General features: G+C 46.8%; 1 protein-coding gene across 3 annotated transcripts in view; it reads right to left on the bottom strand.

Annotated features, from left to right (window-relative positions):
- The window catches only part of LOC124043981 (diacylglycerol kinase beta), a 170,804-nt gene that overhangs the window by 92,684 nt on the left and 54,834 nt on the right, over positions 1-23,286 (bottom strand). For all 3 annotated transcript variants that reach the window (XM_046363178.1, XM_046363180.1, XM_046363179.1), the window contains 7 exons: positions 21,363-21,626; positions 15,868-16,008; positions 13,677-13,726; positions 2,153-2,227; positions 1,858-1,977; positions 1,329-1,446; positions 889-977 (listed from right to left, as the gene is read on the bottom strand). In XM_046363178.1, the coding sequence (XP_046219134.1) occupies positions 889-977; positions 1,329-1,446; positions 1,858-1,977; positions 2,153-2,227; positions 13,677-13,726; positions 15,868-16,008; positions 21,363-21,626 (857 nt within the window). The remainder of the gene's footprint in view (positions 1-888; positions 978-1,328; positions 1,447-1,857; positions 1,978-2,152; positions 2,228-13,676; positions 13,727-15,867; positions 16,009-21,362; positions 21,627-23,286) is intronic.

The following is a 23,286-nucleotide window of genomic DNA, read 5'->3' as shown; positions in this document are numbered from 1 at the left end:
AGAACGAGAAAGATAGTAGAGACAGTAACAATCACGAGGTCACAACAGTGCTAAACGTGCTATATTTAGTGCCAGATATCTACAAAATAAAAGGCCTTCTGAAAGGCATCATCTGCTAGTGAACCAGTGAAGTGGAGCTGAAACAGAGTAGACCTCCATCTGGAGAGAGAGAAGGGGGCCTTAGAGGGACAATTTCAAGGTCTGTGAGTTCATTCCAGAAGAGGTCTAATTAAATCAGAGGTTATATATAGAGACCGGTTAACAACATAAGTAGCTCTGCATGATCTCCCTGCCGCCATGATCCTGTGTGTGTGTGTGTGTGTGTGTGTGTGTGTGTGTGTGTGTGTGTGTGTGTGTGTGTGTGTGTGTGTGTGTGTGTGTGTGTGTGTGTGTGTGTGTGTGTGTGTGTGTGTGTGTGTGTGTGTGTGTGTGTGTGTGTGTGTGTGTGTGTGTGTGAGAGAGTGTGTGTGTGAATCCCTGTTCCCATGATCCTCCTGCTCCTCTCCAGTCTTTAGCACTCGGCTAACTGCCAGAACAGGTTGCTTAGCAACGACAGGGCGTTCTATTCACACAATGTTAGTCAGATGGTGGTTAGGGGTTAGCTGTGGGTTAGCTCTCAGCTTAAGGCATCACACTAAAGAGTCACTTAAGGTAGGATATTGTAGGCCTGAGTCACAGTCAAGCTCACTGACTGAGAGGATTACACTAGAATGAGTAATGCATGCAAGAGAATTGTGAGTCATATAGTAAAGTGTAGACCTACATTTCTCAATATTTGTCACACTTTTTCTAAAACATAGGCACATAATAGATACTGCAATGACACACATGACAATATCATTACTGTCTGTGTTTGTGTGTGTGTTTAGTTGTATGTATAGTACTCACATTAGTGTGTCTGCGGGACTTGGCGTAGGTGCTGATGCAGGCAGCGATATCTTTGGACACACAGCGTTCATGGACTGTGTACTTGCATACTGAAACACAGAGGTACACAGAGAGACAGTTAACCAGTGGATGAACACCAAACACCAGACCAACCCTTTCATTGAAACATGTAATAAAATGACCCAGCGATAACATAACATTTGCCTTGCTAATAGATCCTTAATTAGTCACGCAATCAGGTTTGTTATTCACAGAATGGAGGATGGGATAACAGAGTCAGAGAGAAATAGAGACAAGCATCTGGTTGAAAGAGAGAGAGGAACTGAAAGGCACCCAGGAAGCGACAGAACAGAGAGAGTAGAGTAGTGAATGCCAACGAGGGATAGAAATAGGGACTGAAGGAGAGAGAGAGTGGAACTGAGGGCCACACACAGACTCACTAGAGCAGCAGAGGCCCTGCTTGCGGACTCCCAGCAGCATGGTGTGGCAGTAGTTACAGTAGGCTGGCTTGTTGAAGTGCTTTAATTTCCACACATGCTGCCCATCCTCTTGCACATTCTACGCAGAGAGAGAGAGAGAGAGAGAGAGAGAGAGAGAGAGAGAGAGAGAGAGAGAGAGAGAGAGAGAGAGAGAGAGAGAGAGAGAGAGAGAGAGTGAGTGAGGGAGTGAGCAAGAGATCAGTGGAGAGAATGGCACGATAGACCAGAGTGCTTAAAAGAGGGCTAATCCATTTGTTGTTAAAGTAATCCATCACCACAAAAAGATCTTTCTGAATGGATTTTTTTGGAACGGCCGCCCCAAACGCACTCACAGAGACACACACAAACACTTTCTCTCTCTCCCCACAGGGATCATACACTTACTAAAATGTATGCACTCACTGTACTGCAAGTTGCTTTAGATAAAAACATCTGCTAAATGGCATCCATTATCATATCATATTACACACACACACACAAAGTGCCTCACCGTCTCCATGCCCAGCAGGACCAGCAGAGGGATGGTGGTGAGGCCTCCCCTGATCCACTCCTCCAGGGTGACTGTTCCGTCCCGGTCATAGTCTATCTCTTCCATCATCTCCTTCAGGATCTGGGAGGAGACGGGGAGGAAAGTCCAGTAAAGTCTTGCCAAATTGTAATACTGTAACATTCCGTTATTTCCTTGTCACTGTAGTTAAGCTAGCCTGTTCAGGTCGACCTACTCCAACGCTCCAATATGTTGGGACCAGGGAAAACAAGACACATAAGGCTGTGTGCATTCTTACTGGTCGCAGCTCTGTAGAGTCCCATTCCAGGTACTCTGCCACGTGGACCATCTGATTGATGATGCGGTCCAGTTCCTACACACACAGGAAGAGGGCAAAACGTTAGACCACAACAACAACAACATTGTGGTAGTCTTCTTGATAATAAATGACCTCATCCACACATAAGGCAAAGAGTGGCTACTTTGAAGAATCTCAAATATAAAATACATTTAGATTTGTTAAACACTTTTTTGGTTACTACATGATTCCATGTGTGTTATTTCGTAGTTTTGATGTCTTCACTATTATTCTACAATGTATAAAACAGTCAAAATAAATAAAAACCCTTGAATGAGTAGGAGTGTCCAAACGTTTGACTGGTACTGTATATTGAATTTGTACCTTTAAAACAACGTCACATGATATCCACTATAAGCAGAAGAAAAAAACAGGAGAATTGATCTATCTACAGCTATTAATTCAGTCTCCCGTTCAGGGTTTCAACCTAGCCCAGCCCTGCTTAGCTATGACATTTTTTTTCAATTAAACCCAGGATTAACCTCAAATAGACAATACAGTGCTTTCAGAAAGTATTCACACCCCTTGACTTATTCCGCATTATGTGGTGTTACAGCCTGAATTCAAAATGGATTAAATAGATTTTTCCCCACACACATCTACACACAATACCCGATAGTAACAAAGTGAAAACACATTTTTAGCACATTTATTGAAAATTAAATACAGAAGTATCTCATTCATATGTTAGAATCACCTTTGGGAGCAATTACAGCTGTGTCTTTCTTGGTAAGTCTCTAAGAGCGTTGCAAGCTTGGATTGTACAATATCTGAAAATGATTCTTTAAAAAATGCTTCAAGCTCTGTCAAGTTGGCTGTTGATCATTGCTTGACAAGTCTTGCCATAGATTTTCAAGCCAATTTAAGTCAAAACTGTAACTAGGCCACTCAGGAACATTCAATGTCGTCTTGGTAAGCAAATCCAGTGTATATTTGGCCTTGTGTTTTAGGTTACTGTCCTGCTGAAAGGTGAATTTATCTTCCATTGTCTGTAGGAAAGTAGACTGAACCAGGTTTTCCTCTAGGATCTTGCCTGTGATAAACTCTATTCTGCTCTTTCTTATCCTAAAACAACTCCATAGTTCTTGCTGATGACAAGCACACCAATAACATCATACAGCCACCAACATGCCTGAAAAAATGAAGACTGGTATTCAGTGATGTGTTGTGTTGGATTTGCCCCAAACAAAACATTTCGTATTAAGGACATAAAGTTAATTTCTTTGCCACATTTTCTGCAGTTTTATTTTAATGGCTTATTGCAAACAGGATGCATGTTTTGGAATATTTGTTTTCTGTACAGGCGTCCTTCTTTTCACTCCATCATTTAGGTTAGTATTGTGGAGTAACAACAATGTTGTTGATACATCCTCAGTTTTCTCCTATCACAGCCATTGGTGAAATCCCTGAGCAGTTTCCTTTCTCTTTGGCAACTGAGTTAGGAAGGACGTGTCACGCCCTGACCTTAGTTATCTTTGTTTTCTAGACATATTGAGTCGCTGTTTGTTTTGTTATTTTGTATAGTTTTGTTCAGTGTTGCATTCGTTTAATAAAATAGAATGTACGCTTATCACGCTGCAGTTTGGTCTCCTCCATACAACGACCGTGACAGAATAACCCACCAAACCAGGACCAAGCAGCGAGAAAAGAAGGAACAGCTCTTAATGGGGAAATGGTGTCATGTTTTGTCATATATTGTCTTGTCCTTGTGCTTTCCCTCCTGTTCGTTTCCCCCTGCTGGTCTTATTAGGTTCGTTCCCTTTTTCTATCCCTCTCTCTCCCCCTCCCTCTCTCTCTTCTCTCTATCGTTCCGTTCCTGCTCCCAGCTGTTCCTCATTCTCCTAACTCACTCATTTACTCTTTTCACACCTGTCCCCTATTTTGCCCTCTGATTAGAGCCCTATTTCTCCCCTTGTTTTCCGCTTCTGTCCTTGTCGGATCCTTGTATGATGTTCGCTGTTCTGTGTCCTTGTCTCGCCCTGTCGTGTTTTGTCTCCTTCAGATGCTGCGTGTGAGCAGGTGTCTTAGTCTGCTACGGTCGGTGCCTTCCCGAAGCAACCTGCAGTCAATGGTCGAGTCTCCAGTCTGTCCTCGTTACTACGAGTGGATTTAAGTTTTTTCCTGTTTTGTTTTCTTCTTGATTTTTCCAGGATTATTACTTTTGTCATATACTGGAATAAAGACTCTGTTTTCGTTAAGTCGCTTTTGGGTCCTCATTCACCAGCATAACAGAAGGATCCGACCAAGAATGGACCCAGCGACTACGGATTCTCGTAACACTGCCGTCGAGATCCAGGGAGCTATGCTCGGCAGACACGAGCAGGAATTGTCTGCTGCTCGTCATGCCGTTGAGACCCTGGCTGCTCAGGTTTCCGACCTCTCAGGACAGTTTCAGAGTCTTCGTCTCGTGCCACCAGCTACTTCCTGGTCTTCCGAGTCTCCGGAACCTAGGGTTAATAACCCACCATGTTATTCTGGGCAGCCCACTGAGTGCCGTTCCTTTCTCACCCAGTGTGATATTGTGTTCTCTCTCCAACCCAACACATACTCAAGAGAGAGAGCTCGGATTGCTTACGTCATTTCACTCCTTACTGGTCGGGCTCGAGAGTGGGGCACAGCTATCTGGGAGGCAAGGGCTGAGTGTTCTAACAATTATCTGAACTTTAAAGAGGAGATGATACGGGTTTTTGATCGTTCAGTTTTTGGTAGGGAGGCTTCTAGGGCCTTGGCTTCCCTATGTCAAGGTGATCGATCCATAACGGATTACTCTATAGAGTTTCGCACTCTTGCTGCCTCTAGTGACTGGAACGAGCCGGCGCTGCTCGCTCGTTTTCTGGAGGGACTCCACGCTGAGGTTAAGGATGAGATTCTCTCCCGGGAGGTTCCTTCCAGTGTGGACTCTTTGATTGCACTCGCCATCCGCATAGAACGACGGATAGATCTTCGTCACCGAGCTCGTGGAAGAGAGCTTGCGTTAACGGTGTTCCCCCTCTCCGCATCGCAACCATCTCCTCCCTCCGGCTCAGAGACTGAGCCCATGCAGCTGGGAGGTATTCGCATCTCGACTAAGGAGAGGGAACGGAGGATCACCAACCGCCTTTGCCTCTATTGCGGTTCTGCTGGACATTTTGTCAATTCATGTCCAGTAAAAGCCAGAGCTCATCAGTAAGCGGAGGGCTACTGGTGAGCGCTACTACTCAGGTCTCTCCATCAAGATCCTGTACTACCATGTCGGTCCATCTACGCTGGACCGGTTCGGCTGCTTCATGCAGTGCCTTGATAGACTCTGGGGCTGAGGGTTGTTTTATGGACGAAGCATGGGCTCGGAAACATGACATTCCTCTCAGACAGTTAGGGAAGCCCACGCCCATGTTCGCCTTAGATGGTAGTCTTCTCCCCAGTATCAGATATGAGACACTACCTTTAACCCTCACAGTATCTGGTAACCACAGTGAGACCATTTCCTTTTTGATTTTTCGTTCACCTTTTACACCTGTTGTTTTGGGTCATCCCTGGCTAGTATGTCATAATCCTTCTATTAATTGGTCTAGTAATTCTATCCTATCCTGGAACGTTTCTTGTCATGTGAAGTGTTTAATGTCTGCCATCCCTCCTGTTTCTTCTGTCCCCTCTTCTCCGGAGGAACCTGGTGATTTGACAGGAGTGCCGGAGGAATATCATGATCTGCGCACGGTCTTCAGTCGGTCCAGAGCCAACTCCCTTCCTCCTCACCGGTCGTATGATTTTAGTATTGATCTCCTTCCGGGGACCACTCCCCCTCGGGGTAGACTATACTCTCTGTCGGCTCCCGAACGTAAGGCTCTCGAGGATTATTTGTCTGTTTCTCTTGACGCCGGCACCGTAGTGCCTTCTTCCTCTCCTGCCGGAGCGGGGTTTTTTTTGTTAAGAAGAAGGACGGTACTCTGCGCCCCTGCGTGGATTATCGAGGGCTGAATGACATAACGGTTAAGAATCGTTATCTGCTTCCCCTTATGTCGTCAGCCTTCGAGATTCTGCAGGGAGCCAGGTTCTTTACTAAGTTGGACCTTCGTAATGCTTACCATCTCGTGCGCATCAGAGAGGGGGACGAGTGGAAAACGGCGTTTAACACTCCGTTAGGGCATTTTGAGTACCGGGTTCTGCCGTTTGGTCTCGCTAATGCTCCAGCTGTTTTTCAGGCATTAGTTAATGATGTACTGAGAGACATGCTGAACATCTTTGTTTTTGTCTACCTTGACGATATCCTGATTTTTTCACCGTCACTCGAGATTCATGTTCAGCACGTTCGACGTGTACTCCAACGCCTTTTAGAGAATTGTCTCTACGTGAAGGCTGAGAAGTGCGCCTTTCATGTCTCCTCTGTCACATTTCTCGGTTCTGTTATTTCCGCTGAAGGCATTCAGATGGATCCCGCTAAGGTCCAGGCTGTCAGTGATTGGCCCGTTCCAAGGTCACGTGTCGAGTTGCAGCGCTTTCTAGCGCTTTCTAATTAGTGTTTCGCTAATTTCTATCGGCGTTTCATTCGTAATTTCGGTCAAGTTACTGCCCCTCTCACAGCTCTTACTTCTGTCAAGACGTGCTTTAAGTGGTCCGGTTCCGCCCAGGGAGCTTTTGATCTCCTCAAGAAGCGTTTTACGTCCGCTCCTATTCTCGTTACTCCTGACGTCACTAAACAATTCATTGTCGAGGTTGACGCTTCAGAGGTGGGCGTGGGAGCCATTCTATCCCAGCGCTTCCAGTCTGACGATAAGGTCCATCCTTGCGCTTATTTTTCTCATCGCCTGTCGCCATCGGAACGCAACTATGATGTGGGTAACCGCGAACTGCTCGCCATCCGCTTAGCCCTAGGCGAATGGCGACAGTGGTTGGAGGGGGCGACCGTTCCTTTTGTCGTTTGGACTGACCATAAGAACCTTGAGTACATCCGTTCTGCCAAACGACTTAATGCACGTCAAGCTCGTTGGGCGTTGTTTTTCGCTCGTTTCGAGTTTGTGATTTCTTATCGCCCGGGTAATAAGAACACCAAGCCTGATGCCTTATCCCGTCTCTTTAGTTCTTCTGTGACTTCTACCGATCCCGAGGGGATTCTTCCTTATGGGCGTGTTGTCGGGTTGACTGTCTGGGGAATTGAGAGACAGGTTAAGCAAGCTCTCACTGACACTGCATCGCCGCGCGCTTGTCCTAGTAACCTTCTTTTCGTTCCTGTTTCTACTCGTCTGGCTGTTCTTCAGTGGGCTCACTCTGCCAAGTTAGCTGGCCATCCCGGCGTTCGAGGTACACTTGCTTCTATTCGCCAGCGGTTTTGGTGGCCTACTCAGGAGCGTGACACGCGCCGTTTCGTGGCTGCTTGTTCGGACTGCGCGCAGACTAAGTCAGGTAACTCTCCTCCTGCCGGTCGTCTCAGACCGCTTCCCATTCCTTCTCGACCATGGTCTCACATCGCCTTAGACTTCATTACCGGTCTGCCTTCGTCTGCGGGGAAGACTGTGATTCTTACGGTTGTCGATAGGTTCTCTAAGGCGGCACATTTCATTCCCCTCGCTAAGCTTCCTTCCGCTAAGGAGACGGCACAAATCATCATTGAGAATGTGTTCAGAATTCATGGCCTCCCGTTAGACGCCGTTTCAGACAGAGGTCCGCAATTCACGTCACAGTTTTGGAGGGAGTTCTGTCGTTTGATTGATGCTTCCGTCAGTCTCTCTTCCGGTTTTCATCCCCAGTCTAACGGTCAAGCAGAAAGGGCCAATCAGACGATTGGTCGCATATTACGCAGCCTTTCTTTTAGAAACCCTGCGTCTTGGGCAGAACAGCTCCCCTGGGCAGAATACGCTCACAACTCGCTTCCTTCGTCTGCTACCGGGTTATCTCCGTTTCAGAGTAGTCTGGGTTACCAGCCTCCTCTGTTCTCGTCCCAGCTCGCCGAGTCCAGCGTTCCCTCCGCTCAGGCGTTTGTCCAACGTTGTGAGCGCACCTGGAGGAGGGTGAGGTCTGCACTTTGCCGTTACAGGGCGCAGACTGTGAGAGCCGCCAATAAACGTAGGATTAAGAGTCCTAGGTATTGTCGCGGCCAGAGAGTGTGGCTTTCCACTCGTAACCTTCCCCTTACGACAGCTTCTCGTAAGTTGACTCCGCGGTTCATTGGTCCGTTCCGTGTCTCCCAGGTCGTCAATCCTGTCGCTGTGCGACTGCTTCTTCCGCGACATCTTCGTCGCGTCCATCCTGTCTTCCATGTCTCCTGTGTCAAGCCCTTTCTTCGCGCCCCCGTTCGTCTTCCCTCTCCCCCCGTCCTTGTCGAGGGCGCACCTATTTACAAGGTACGTAGGATCATGGACATGCGTTCTCGGGGACGTGGTCACCAGTACTTAGTGGATTGGGAGGGTTACGGTCCTGAGGAGAGGAGTTGGGTTCCATCTCGGGACGTGCTGGACCGTTCGCTGATTGATGATTGAAAGATGATTAAAGACTCTGTTTTCGTTAAGTCGCTTTTGGGTCCTCATTCACCAGCATAACAAATGGACCTGGGAGGAGATATTAGATGGAGCAGGACCCTGGACACAGCTGGGGGAGTATCGCTGTCCTAAGGAGGAGTTAGAGACAGCGAAAGCAGAATGGCGATACTACGAGGAGAAATACCGGAGAATAGAGGAACAGCGACGATATGAAGATACACGGCTAGCATGGAAGACCGATAGGCAGCCCCAATAAAAAAAATTGGGGGGCACAGGAGGAGATTGCATGAGTCAGGTCGGAGACGTGCTCGTGCTTACTGTGGGGAGCGTGTTACTGGTCAGGCACCGTGTTATGCGGTAGAGCGCACCGTGTCTCTAGTGCGCTATTCTAGCCCGGTGCGCTCTCTTTCAGCTCCTCGTATTGGCCGGGCTAGAATGGGCATCCAGCCAGGAAGGAGGGTGCCGGCTCAGCACTCCTGGTCTCCAGTATACCACTTCGGCGCCGGCTCTGCGTACTGTGTCTCCGGTGAGTCTGCACAGCCCAGTGCGTCCTGTGGCAGCACCCTGCATTTGCGGGGCGAAAATAAACATCCAGCCAGGATGGGTTGTGTCAGCTCTACACTCCAGACCTCCAGTGCGCCTCCACAGTCCAGTACGTCCTGTGACTGCTCCCCGCACTCGCCCTGACGTGTGTGTCACCAGCAAGGTACCACCAGTTCCGGCACAACACACCAGGCCTCCAGTGCGCCTCCAGGGACCAGTATGCCCTGTTCCTCCTCCCCGCACTCACCCTGAGGTGCGTGTCACCAGCCCAGTACCACCAGTGCTGGCACCACACACCAGGCCTGCGCCTCGGCAGTCCAGAGCGTCCGGCGACAGTACCCAGTCCAGAGCGTCTGACGACAGTACCCAGTCCAGAGCGTCCGGTGACGGACCACAGTCCGGAACCTCCAACGACGGACCACAGTCGACGGGCCACAGTCCGGAACCTCCAACTACGGGCCACAGTCCTGAACCTCCAACGACGGACCACAGTCCGGAACCTCCAATGACGGACCACAGCCCGGAACCTCCAACGACGGACCACAGTCCGGAACCTCCAATGACGGACCACAGTCCGGAACCTCCAATGACGGACCACAGCCCGGAACCTCCAACGACGGACCACAGTTCGGAGCCTCCAACGACGGGCCACAGTCCGGAGCCTCCAATGACGGGCCACAGTCCGGGGTCTCCAGCGACGGTCCCCAGCTCGGGGTCTCCAGCGACGGTCCCCAGCTCGGGGTCTCCAGCGACGGTCCCCAGCTCGGGGTCTCCAGCGACGGTCCCCAGCTCGGGGTCTCCAGCGACGGTCCCCAGCTCGGGGTCTCCAGCGACGGTCCCCAGCTCGGGGTCTCCAGCGACGGTCCCCAGCTCGGGGTCTCCAGCGACAGTCCCCAGCTCGGGGTCTCCAGCGACGGTCCCCAGCTCGGGGTCTCCAGCGACAGTCCCCAGCTCGGGATCTCCAGCGACTGTCCCCAGTTCAGAGCCACCGACGATGATCCACAGGTCAGTGCTACAAGAGCAGACTCAGTGTAAAGAAGGGGGGCGGCGTCCAGAACCAGAGCCGCCACCGAGGTTAGATGCCCACCCAGACCCTCCCATATAGGTTAAGGTTTGTGGCCGGGAGTCTGCACCTTTGGGAGGGGGGGTACTGTCACACCCTGACCTTAGTTATCTTTTTATATTTATTATTTTGGTTAGGTCAGGGGGTGACAAGGGTGGTTGGTTTAGTTTTTGACCTGTCTAGGGTTTTTGTAATTCTATGGGGTTTTAGTATGTCTAGGTATATGTAGCTATATGGTGGCCTGAATTGGTTCCCAATCAGAGGCAGCTGTTTTTTGTTGTCTCTGATTGGGGATCCTATTTAGGTTGCCATTTTCCATTTTGGTTTTGTGGGTTATTATTCTATGTTTAGTTGCCTGTTCACACTAGTCATACTGCTTCACGGTTCGTTTTGTTATTTTGTATAGTTTTGTTCAGTGTTGCATTCGTTTAATAAAATATAACAATCCATACAACGACTGTGACATGACGCCTGTATCTTTGTTGTGACTTGGTGTATTGAGACAACATACAAAGTGTATTTAATAACTTCAATGTCAGATTTGTACCCTTCTACTAATAGATGCCCTTCTTTGCAAGGCACTGGAACACCTCCCTGGTCTTTGTGGTTGCATCTGTGTTTGAAATTCACTGCTCAACTGAGGGACCTTACAGATAATTGTATATGTGGGGTACAGAGATGAGGTCATTCAAAAATACTATTATTGCACACAGTGAGTCAATGCAACTTATGTGACTTGTTAAGCAATAATGTTTTATCCTGAACTTATTTAGGCTTGCCCGAACAAAGGGGTAATAATACTTATTGACTGAAGATATTTCAGCTTTGAATTTTGTATTAATTTGTGAAATTTCCTCAAACATAATTCCACTTCGACATTATGGGGCATTATGTGTAGGCCAGTGAGACAGAATCTAAATGTAATCCATTTTTTATTCAGGCTGTTACAGAACAAAATGTTAAAGTCAAGATGTGTGACTATTTTCTTAAGGTCTAGGGTTTCAAGCTCTGGTTGATTTCAAATGTAATGATATTTAGTTACATTGCATTGTGTTTGGTTGTCAAAGCAACAGAATATCAACATTTGAAGATGTATATTCTGCTTTGATAGTTCCATCTGTGTAGCTTTAATTCCAGTTTGTTTACATTTTTTGTAAAATATGTATTAAATATTAAAACATATGATGTAACTTGCAGTGAAGCCACTGAGCATTTACATTAAATTCAGTCATCTAACAGACTAACATCCAGGGCGACCCACAGAAGCAACCAGGGTCAACGCCCTGCTCAAGGGCATGTAGACAGATCTCAGTGAACTATTAGTCACAGGCCCAAGCTCCCAACTGCCAGGCCACCAGCCCTCCAAGATCACCCCCCCCCAGTTCCTAGAGAGCTGCCCCTCAGCCATCCGAGACCCCCCGCCCTCAAAAAATGATTCAGAATAAACCAATTCCGCATCCCAACCCTCAGCTTCCCTTAGTCCTTCCCACCTATCTCTGTTGACCACCCTCTTCGGATTTCTATGCATCATATAGCTTTCAACTATGCTGTGATGTTTAACATACAATTTCTATCTATCTAATCGAATGGAATCCACAGATTGCGAGATAAAGATTTATAATTTAAGATGAAAGAATGAATTCTTGAATCTTGCTTCGTTTTATATATACATGCTCTACCATAGAATTGGTCCATCAAATCTCTTCTCAATTATTTTGTAATCTGCATGGCACAGCTGGCAACATCCTGGTCCTCAAATGAAACTGGTATACTTTCCTATTTATGCTATTTTTATTCCTCCCGCTGCCACCTGCCTCCTCCATTTTTTAGGTAATGCTGTAATCAATTGGTTGTAATCTTGGATTGAGCAGACCTTTCCAACAATAAAGATAACTGCATGAATGACATTACTCTACCGTTCCAATGTACAATATATATTTTTTTGTTATTCCATTTTCAAACATCTTTTCCTTAAATACAGGTATTTTATCAACCAGCACATTTGAGTTCAGACATAGTATTTGTTGTAACATTTGTTCTATTTTTCAGGGAGATGAAATTGAAATTGCAACCAGCTCTGCAATGCTGGTTTGGAAAAGAGAGAGACTTTGAAAAAGGTTTCATTTTCAATTAATCAAAAATGAGACATGGGAATCTGCACAAAAAGCCATTTTTAAACAATGAATGAGCTTTTCTCAATAATCTACTTGAGAACCATTTATGGTTCAATTAAAACTTTTGTATAAGTGAAACTTTTAGAGAGGTTTAGTGTTTTAATATTTAATCATCTCAACCTACCCAGTTCATTTTCATTATGTGGTTATGCACGTTTAATCTTGTCTGGTTTAGCATCCCAGATAAAGCAAAATATTTTTTGCTCATATGATTTGAAAAACGAATAATCATAAGTAGGCAGGGCCATAAGTAAGTGAGTAAACTGAGATATGACTAAGGAGTTAATCAGTGTAATTTCTTCATAAATAAACAGGCTTTTACCTCTCCATGGTTGCAGGATCTTGTCCATTTTTACTTGTTTTCTATTGAAATTGATTGTGGACAGTTCATTTATGTCTTTAGTGATATGAATACCAAGTATGTCTACTTCACCGTCAGCCCATTTTATAGGTAAACTGCAAAGTCATGTAAAATGTGTATTTTTTAAAGATCCAATACGTAATATTGTACACTTACCATAATTAGGTTTTAGTCCAGAGAGTCCAGAAGTTATATAGATCTTCAATGAGACATTGCAGGAATATAGCTTTCGGACTTAAGATAAAACTTGAGTCATCAGCATAAATGGACACCTTTGTTTTTAAGCCTTGGATTTCTAATCCTCTAATGTTGTTATTTGATCTGATAGCTTGCATTTCAATGGCCACAATGAATATATATGGTGACAGTGGACACCCATGTTTAACTCCTTGACAAATCAAAACTCTCTGAGAAGTAACTGCTATTGACTATTTTACCCCTGGGGTTGCTATACATAACTTTTTCCTATTTTATAAGAGACTCATTGTAATTGAAAAAAAATCCAGGTATTTATAACTAGAATCGAGTCTTATTTCATCAAAATCCGCTATAAATACCAGGCATGGCTTCTTAGATGTTTCATGATGTTCTATTATTTCTAGTAGTTGTCGTATATTATCTCTAATGTATCGTCCATGTAAAATAAACCTGTCTGATCAGGATGAAGCCTAGTGATAACACATTTGAAATTCAACTAACTTTTGGCTCTTCTTGACTGGGTGAATAAAGGTTGTAATCTCATTGATCAACATCTCAACCAAATATTAACCGCGTTGAAATTACGTGGTGTGCCCAGTGGGAAGGTTGGTATGTAATTGGACTAGAAAGGGGAGAGAAGAGGAGATGAGAAAAGAGGAGAGAGGGCCAGACTTACCGAGCTGTCCAGTACTCCATTGCCATCTGTGTCGTACAGCCGGAACATGACTAGAGGGGATTGAGAGAAAAGAGACCCCATGATTCAGCTATAATGAGTTCTTGTTAGCACCGCTAACATCCCCAGTCAGACCCCCCTCTGGAGAGCAGGGGAAATATTAGAGTGCTACACGACACCACTCCTGTGTTGAAGCAGGGGGAGGTAATAGAGCGTGACATGTACTTCTGTGTTGTTGAGATGTCGGAATCGGTTAGCTGAGATTAGCTGTGTCAGGGCGTGCAGATATAGCTCCCGATGCTAAAGAAGTCTATTAGACACACCACGGCTTAGGATGTCAAGGGGCTAACAAGGACAGGTGCTGAGATAATCCCCAGTGGAGCCCTGCTCCTGATTTACTGCTAGCAACCAGTCACTCACTTACACTGTACTGCTGAGTGTTGAGGCCACTGCAGGTGTGTGTGTGTGTGTGTGTGTGTGTGTGTGTGTGTGTGTGTGTGTGTGTGTGTGTGTGTGTGTGTGTGTGTGTGTGTGTGTGTGTGTGTGTGTGTGTGTGTGTGTGTGTGTGTGTGTGTGTGTGTGTGTGTGTGTGTGTGAATCCCTGTTCCCTTTCGGGAACATCAAAGTGTGATCTGGGGAAAAGTGGGTGTCCCCCCTATCTCCCCCTCTCAACCCTCACCTCTATCCCCCCCTCTCAACCCTCACCCCTATCTCCCCCTGTCAACCCTCACCCCTACCTCCCCCGGTCAACCCTCACCCCATTCTGCAGCACTGGGACATACTTCAAAGCCATCCATCCAGTCCAGTCACCCATTGGTTAGGCCCATCACACTCTGCAATTTGACAAATACAGCTCTACAAAACTGTTATTGGTTGGTTTCCTGGACACAGATTAAGCCAAGGCCTGGACTAAATTCTAAATTGAGAATTTCCATTGAAATTGCTTTTGAATAAGATAAATTAGGATGGTCAAACGGAACCGGAGCTCTAGATCTGAATGCCCATACAGGGTCATAGTGAGCCTATTGTAGCAAGCTGCTGTGCCACTGTGCTTGTGTAGAGTCCACCTGCCACCTGTCATCATAGCTGGGGACCTGTTCCTTCTGCTTATATACAGCATCTTTGTGTGTGTGTGTGTGTGTGTGTGTGTGTGTGTGTGTGTGTGTGTGTGTGTGTGTGTGTGTGTGTGTGTGTGTGTGTGTGTGTGTGTGTGTGTGTGTGTGTGTGTGTGTGTGTGTGTGTGTGTGTGTGTGTGTGTGTGTGTGTGAGAGAGCTCGACTGTATTTGGCCACATAAATATGGCTGTAAACATTATTAGCTTAAATAATTAAATGTATGATCTAAAAAATGTTTGTTTTTTTGGATGACCCAACTGCTGGTTTGCAGGCATTTGGTCACTTAGTTGGGTGGTTTTCTTTAAAAAGAGTGAGGTTGGGTTGTTGATGCTGGGTTATTGAAATATGACCCAGTGGGTCAGATCAGAAGACTGGAGGTGTGGCTTAGTAGGGCGTAGCTTTCAGATAGTTATTTTTGGTCATCCGCAAGAGTAAATGTCATTCTGGTTTATCTGTCTGTTGTATTGTTATCACATGATAAAGTTGAACACTGACACTTTTGTAGCTTTAATGAGGCTTACACGTATGAGTTCCTCAAGAGCGTATGCATATCCCAATGTTGTAATTTTATTCTAAAATATGTAATATGCAAAAATATTAATTTGCAGTGTACAAACAACCTGAGCAGGAATTACATTTACACTCACATGTAGCCCCATAAAACGATCTGAAGGCCACGCCCCTAATAGGCCACGCCTCCTGAAAAATAACCCATTCCATTAAAAAAAGACCCAGCTGTTGGATCAACCCAGTATGAAAGTGAATTAAAACCCAACTGAAAACCCAACCTGTTGTGTTATTCACGCAACCTAACTGGCTGGGTCAAAATCACCCAGCATGTGTTCTGTCCAATATTTACCCAGCGCTGGCTTACCAAATAACCAACATTGGGTTGTTTAAAACCCAGGATTTCTTTTGAGTGTATTACCTGAATTAATTAATTAGACTAATCCTCGCAAATTATGGTAGGATGTCTTTCTGCGTGGTTTAGGGACAGACCTTTTGACTCCACATGACCCTCTTGGTCTTTCAACCACAAGTCATTACAAACTTGCCTCCAACCAACCCCTATAACTCACATTCCAACTTGTCCTCTGGTGTGCCCCTCTCCAGCAGGGACAGGTAACACACAATGTCCTTCAGAAACACCACCTGGGGGGAGAGTAAAGGGGAGCCCTTCTGGGGTGATGGACTCCTCCTCTTCTCCGCTCTGATCCTCTCTATGGATGTAATGTAACAAGAGATCAATGGATGATGGGGATGTCATACAGCAATGACCATGAGCATGACTAAGCAACATTGCAGATTGAAATGTGATATGGCATGGCGATATAGACATGGTGATATGATGTGATAGGCACATAAATCAAATCCAATAAATACCATAGCCTGTGTAAAGCTGGTAAAGCTTAGGTAGCTACCAATATACATGCCCTACATTGCCATGCAAAGTATTGAACTAACAGAAACCAATGGTCACAGCTCAGACAATATTAACCAGCACACTTTATAAAACTGCTAGCTAAAATGCCTTGCTATGAGTGATAATCAGTACAAAAGTATGTGGGCAACACTTCAAATGAGTGGATTCGGCTATATCAGCAACATCCGTAGCTGACAGGTGTATAAAATTGAGCACACAGTCATGCAATCTCCATAAACAAACATTGGCAGTAGAATGTCCTTACTGAAGAGCTCAGTGACATTCATTGTCATAGGATGCCACCTTTCCAATACGTCAGTTTGTCAAATTGCTGCCCTGCTAGTGTTGCCCCGGTCAACTGTAAGTACTGTTATTGTGAAGTAGAAACGTTTAGGTGTAACAACTCCTCAGCCGCAAAGTAGTTGTCCACACAAGCTCACAGAATGGGTCCCCCGAGTGCTGAACGGGAATGTTCGAGAGCTTCATGAAATGTGTTTCCATGGCTGAGCAGCCGCATACAAGCCTAAGATCACCATGCACAATGCCAAGTGTTGGCTTGAGCAGTGTAAAGCTTGTCGCCTTTAGACTCTGGAGCAGTGGAAACGCGTTCTCTGGAGTAATGAATCACACTTCACCATCTGGCAGTCCAACAGACAAATCTGGGTTTGGCAGATGCCAGGAGAACCCTACCTGCCTGAATGCATAGTGCCAATTGTAAAGTTTGGTGGAGGAGGTATAATGGTCTGGGCTGTTTTTCATGGTTCGTGCTCAGCTCCTTAGTTCCAGTGAAGATAAATCTAGACGATTCTGTGCTTCCAACTTGAAACAATTTGAGGAAAGCTCTTTCCTGTTTCAGCATGCCAATGCCCCCGTTCATAAAGTGAGGTCAATACAAAAATGGTTTGTTGAGATTGGTGTCAAAGAACTTGACTGGCCTAAATGGAGCCCTGACCTCAACACCATCGAACACCTTTGGGATTAATTCTGACTGCGTACACCTTTGGGATTTTTATCATGTCTTGAACTCTGTTCGTTTCCCTCTGCTGGTCTTATTGGGTTCTTTGCTTTCTATCCCTCTCTCCCCCTCCCCTCTCACTCTCTCGTATCGATTCTGCTCCCAGCTGTTCCTATTTAATCATCATTTAGTCTTCCCACACCTGTTCGATCCTTTCCCTGATTAGAGTCCCTATTTATTCCTTTGTGTTCCTCCTGTCCCGTCGGTTCCTTGTTTAGTATTCACCATGCTGTGATTGCGTTTCGCCCTGTCCTGTCGTGTTTTTGCTGTGATATTGTATCGCCCTGTCCTGTCGTGTTTTTGCCTTCATCAGATGCTGCGTGTGAGCAGGTGTCTCTGTCTACTACGGCCTGCGCCTTTCGACCTGCAGTCTGTGGCCGCTTCTCCAGTTATTCCCCTCTACAGACTAGAGGATTTCTGTTATTCCCTGTTTGGACTTAAATAAACTCTGTTTCTGTTAAGTCGCTCTTTTCCTCTTTCACCTGCATGACAGAAGGAACCGACCAAGGAATGGACCCAGCGACTTCTCGTTACACTGCCCCGAGATCCAAGGAGCCATGCTCGGCAGACACGAGCAGGAATTGTCTGCTGCTCGCCATGCCGTGGAGAACCTGGCCGCTCAGGTTTCCGACCTCTCTGGACAGTTCCAGAGTCTTCTCGTGCCACCTGTTACTTCCTGGCCCGATCCAGAACCTAGGGTTAATAACCCACCCTTTCCCTGATTGCCGTCCCTATTTATTCCTTTGTGAAAGAGCTCAGTTCCTGTCCCGAGAATGGGGCACAGCGGTTCCTTGTTTTATTCACCATGCTGCCCATTGCCGCTGGTCTTATGCCAAGGTGAACGGTCCATAACGGATTATTCTATTGAGTTTTTTGCTGCCTCTAGTGAGTGGAACGAGCCGGCGCTGCTCGCTCGTTTTCTGGAGGGACTGCAGTGGTTAAGGATGAGATTCTCTCCCGGGAGTTCCTTCAGATGTTGATTGCTCTCGCCATCCGCATAGAACGACGGGTAGATCTTCGGCCTCACCGGGCTCGTGGAAGAGAGCTCGCATCAACGGTGTTTCCCTGCTCCGCATCGCAACCATCTCCCTCCTCTGGCTTTGAGACTGAGCCCATGCAGCTGGGAGGGTCTGTAAGGAGAGGGAACGGAGGATCACCAACCGTTATTGCCCTATTGCGGAGTTGCTGGACATTTTGTTAATTCATGTCCAGTAAAGAGAGCTCATCTGTAAGCGGAGGGCTACATTTCTCAAGTCTCTCCATCAAAGTCCTGTACTTTGTGGTCCACCTACGCTGGATAAAGTGCCTTGATTCTGGGGCTGAGGGTTGTTTCATGGACGAAGCATGGGTTCGGAAACATGACATTCCTTTCAGAGAGTTTACGCCCATGTTCGCCTTAGATGGTAGTCATCTTCCCAGTTCAGATTTGAGACACTACCTTTAACCCTCACAGTATCTGGTAACCACAGTGAGACTATTTCTTTTTGATTTTCCGTTCAGGAACCTGTTGTTTTGGATCCCTGGCTAGTATGTCATAATCCTTCTATTAATTGGTCTAGTAATTCTATCCTATCCTGGAACGTTTCTTGTCATGTGAAGTGTTTAATGTCTGCCATCCCTCGTTTCTTCTGTCCCTACTTCTCAGGAGGAACCATGCGATTTGACAGGAGTGCCGGAGGAATATCATGATCTGCGCACGGTCTTCAGTCGGTCCACGAGCAACTCCCTTCCTCCTCACCGGTCGTATGATTGTTGATCTCCTTCCGGGGCTCCTCCTCGAGGTAGCTGTCGCCATGCCGTGACGCCGGAGAACCTGGCCGCGGGGTTCAGGGTTTCCGACCCTCTGGACAGTTCCAGAGTCCGCTTCCCCGTCTCGTGCAGGGAGCCACCTGTTACTTCCTGGCCTGCCGAGCCTCCAGAACCTAGGGTTAATAACCCACCTTGCTACTCCGGGCAGCCCACTGGGTGCCGCTCCTTTCTCACGCAGTGTGAGATTGTGTTCTCTCTCCAACCCAACACTTACTCTAGAGAGAGCTCGGGTTGCTTACGCATTCAGATGGATTTCACTGGCCCCTTACTGGCCGGGCTCGAGAATGGGGCACAGCTATCTGGGAGGCAAGGGCTGATTGCTCTAACAAATTCCAGAACTTTAAAGAGGAGATGATCTGAGCGCAACTATGATGTGGGGTTTTGATCCGTTCAGTTTTGGAGGGGCGACCGTTCCTTTGGTGGACAGGGAGGCTTCTTAAGGGCCCTGGCTTCCTTATGCCAAGGTGAACGGTCCATAACGGATTATTCTATTGAGTTTCTGATCCCGAGGGACTTCTTGCTGCGGGTTAACAGTCTGGGGAATTGTGAGTTGGCAACGCACAGCCGCTTGTCCTAACCTCCTTTTCGCTCCTGTTTTCTGGCTGTTCTTCAGTGGGACTAGCTGGTCATCCCGCGAGTGGTTATTCGCCAGGATGAGCGTGACATTCTCGGACTGCCCGGGAGGTTCCTTCAGATGTGGACATTGCCTTTGATGCGGGGAAGACTGTGATTCTGCCATCCGCATAGAACGACGGGTAGATTGAGAATGTATTCAGAACCGGCCTCCCGTTAGACGCCGTGGACAGAGAGCTCAGTTTTGGAGGGAGTTCTGTCGTTTGAAGTCTCTCTTCCGGTTTCATGTTTCCTGCTACGCAGCCTTTCTTTCAGAAACCCTGCGTCTTGGGCAGAACAGCTCCCCCATCTCCTCCTCTGGCCACCAGCCTCTGTTCTCTGTTCGAGTTCCTCCCTTGCACCTGGAGGAGTGAGTAGTCTGGGTTACCAGCTGTTCTCATCCCAGCTGCCGAGTCCAGCGTTCCCTCCGCTCAAGCGTTTGTCCAACGTTGTGAGCGCACCTGGAGGAGGGTGAGGTCTGCACTTTGCCGTTACAGGGCACCGGTGAGATGCCAATAAACGCAGGATTAAGAGTCCAAGGTATTGTTGCGGCCAGAGAGTGTGGCTTTCTCGCAACCTTCCTCTTACGAAGGAGTTGAGGGTTCATTGGTCCGTTCCGTGTCTCCCAGGGTCAATCGCTGTGCACTGCTTCTTCCGCGCATCTGTGTCCATCCTCTTCCATGTCTCCTGTGTTAAGCCCTTTCTTCGCACCCCGTTCGTCTTCCCTCCCCCCTCCCGTCCTTGTCGAGCTGCACCATTTGTACATAGATCATGGACATGTCTCACGGGGTCACCAATACTTAGTGGATTGGGAGGGCGGTCCAGTTGGGTTCCGTCTCGGGACGTGCTGGACCGTTCACTCATCGATGATTTCCTCCGTTGCCGGGCTAGTGCGCCAGGAGGCGCGGTGAGTGGGGGGGTACTGTCATGTTTGTCATTTATTATCATGTCTTGTCCCTGTGCTCCCCAGTCTCTGCTGGTCTTATCAAATCGTTCCGTTCCTGCTCCCAGCTGTTCCTATTCCCCTAATCATCATTTAGTCTTCCCACACCTGTTCCCGATCCTTTCCCCTGATTAGAGTCCCTATTTATTCCTTTGTGTTCCGTTCCTGTCCCGTCGGTTCCTTGTTTAGTATTCACCATGCTGTGATTGCGTTTCGCCCTGTCCTGTCGTGTTTTTGCTGTGATATTGTATCGCCCTGTCCTGTCGTGTTTTTTGCCTTCATCAGATGCTGCGTGTGAGCAGGTGTCTCTGTCTACTACGGCCTGCGCCTACCCGAAGCGACCTGCAGTCTGTGGCCGCTTCTCCAGTTATTCCCCTCTACAGACTAGAGGATTTCTGTTATTCCCTGTTTGGACTTAAATAAACTCTGTTTCTGTTAAGTCGCTTTTGGGTCCTCTTTCACCTGCATGACAGATTCGGCTAGTGGAAAGCCTTCTCAGAAGAGTGGAGGCTGTTATAGCAGCATAGGGGGTACCAACTCCATATTAATGATTCTGGAATGAGATATTTGAGGAGCAGGTGTCCACATTCCTTTGGTCATGTAGTGTATTTTAGTGCTGTGGCATTAGTAATGTTCCAGGCACAACATTTCTCTGACATTGATGTCATTGGAAGTCATTGTTTACGGCAATACCATAGTCTAATACAGCATGCGTCACAACTTTCCCAGGAAAACAGTGTAATTGCCTACAGCACCTGAACAAGGTATTTACCTGGGGAGAGGCGAGGGGAGGCAGGGGACTTGGCTGGGGTGGGGGTCAGAGCATTACTACTGCTACCTGTGAAGAGTTTGGCTTGGGTGCAGGCAGGTGAGTGGTAGGAACCCCCGGGTGTGTGGGCCCCTGTCCCAGAGTGCTGTGAGGAGGACCGGGAGGAGCAGGGAGAGGTAGACACGGCACCTGAACATGTGGCCATCACAATGGAATGCTCTGGTGTGTGCCGGCCCATTGCTGTCAGGATGCTCTTCCCATTCATTCCTAGAAGACAGATAAGGGGGAAAGATGATTTCAGGAAAGATAAAGCAAGATAGGTAGGCAGTGGACTCATTCATTTGCAAACAGTTGTCTTTACAGAAGCAGACATTGAGCATTGAGGATTAAGCCTTGTTTGGACACTGTGTTAACAACCCTCCAGGCAAGCTTCAATGCCATACAACTCTCCTTCCGTGGCCTCCAATTGCTCTTAAATACAAGTAAAACTAAATCCATGCTCTTCAACCGATCGCTACCTGCACCTACCCGCCTGTCCAACATCACTACTCTGGACGGCTCTGACTTAGAATACGTGGACAACTACAAATACTTAGGTGTCTGGTTAGACTGTAAACTCTCCTTCCAGACCCATATCAAACATCTCCAATCCAAAGTTAAATCTAGAATTGGCTTCCTATTTCGCAACAAAGCATCCTTCACTCATGCTGCCAAACATACCCTTGTAAAACTGACCATCCTACCAATCCTCGACTTTGGCGATGTCATTTACAAAATAGCCTCCAATACCCTACTCAACAAATTGGATGCAGTCTATCACAGTGCAATCCGTTTTGTCACCAAAGCCCCATATACTACCCACCATTGCGACCTGTACGCTCTCGTTGGCTGGCCCTCGCTTCATACTCGTCGCCAAACCCACTGGCTCCATGTCATCTACAAGACCCTGCTAGGTAAAGTCCCCCTTATCTCAGCTCGCTGGTCACCATAGCATCTCCCACCTGTAGCACACGCTCCAGCAGGTATATCTCTCTGGTCACCCCCAAAACCAATTCTTTCTTTGGCCGCCTCTCCTTCCAGTTCTCTGCTGCCAGTGACTGGAACGAACTGCAAAAATCTCTGAAACTGTAAACACTTATCTCCCTCACTAGCTTTAAGCACCAACTGTCAGAGCATCTTACAGATTACTGCACCTGTACATAGCCCACCTATAATTTAGCCCAAACAACTACCTCTTTCCCAACTGTATTTAATTTATTTATTTATTTTGCTCCTTTGCACCCCATTATTTTTATGTCTACTTTGCACATTCTTCCATTGCAAAACTACCATTCCAGTGTTTTACTTGCTATATTGTATTTACTTTGCCACCATGGCCTTTTTTGCCTTTACCTCCCTTCTCACCTCATTTGCTCACATTGTATATAGACTTGTTTATACTGTATTATTGACTGTATGTTTGTTTTACTCCATGTGTAACTCTCTGTCGTTGTATCTGTCGAACTGCTTTGCTTTATCTTGGCCAGGTCGCAATTGTAAATGAGAACTTGTTCTCAACTTGCCTACCTGGTTAAATAAAGGTGAAATAAAAAATAAATAAATGAAAGCCTACAGAACAAAATACACAAAGTAAAGATACCTCACTTTCCAACCATGGGTCATGAAGAGAGATTCAAAATCACAAATAGAAAAAGTTTCAGCATTTCACAACAACCAAAAACCTGACATTTCTTTCAATTTTTCACAACAATAACAAGGATGGTACAGATGAAAAAAGAAAGGTCAGGTGAGATATACTCCACACACACAAAACAACCATTTACAACAAACGAAATTCCACTGAGCCATGGTACAGACTACTATCATGTCACCTGCTCCAAAACACAGATCACAAGTCACTTTATAACAGCAGTCAAACACTGTTGAC

The sequence above is a fragment of the Oncorhynchus gorbuscha genome, linkage group LG09, assembly GCF_021184085.1.
Source record: "Oncorhynchus gorbuscha isolate QuinsamMale2020 ecotype Even-year linkage group LG09, OgorEven_v1.0, whole genome shotgun sequence".
In the NCBI taxonomy this organism is placed as follows: domain Eukaryota; kingdom Metazoa; phylum Chordata; class Actinopteri; order Salmoniformes; family Salmonidae; genus Oncorhynchus; species Oncorhynchus gorbuscha.
Note: the sequence above shows the minus strand (reverse complement) of the source record. Positions and strands in the feature narration are given on the sequence as shown.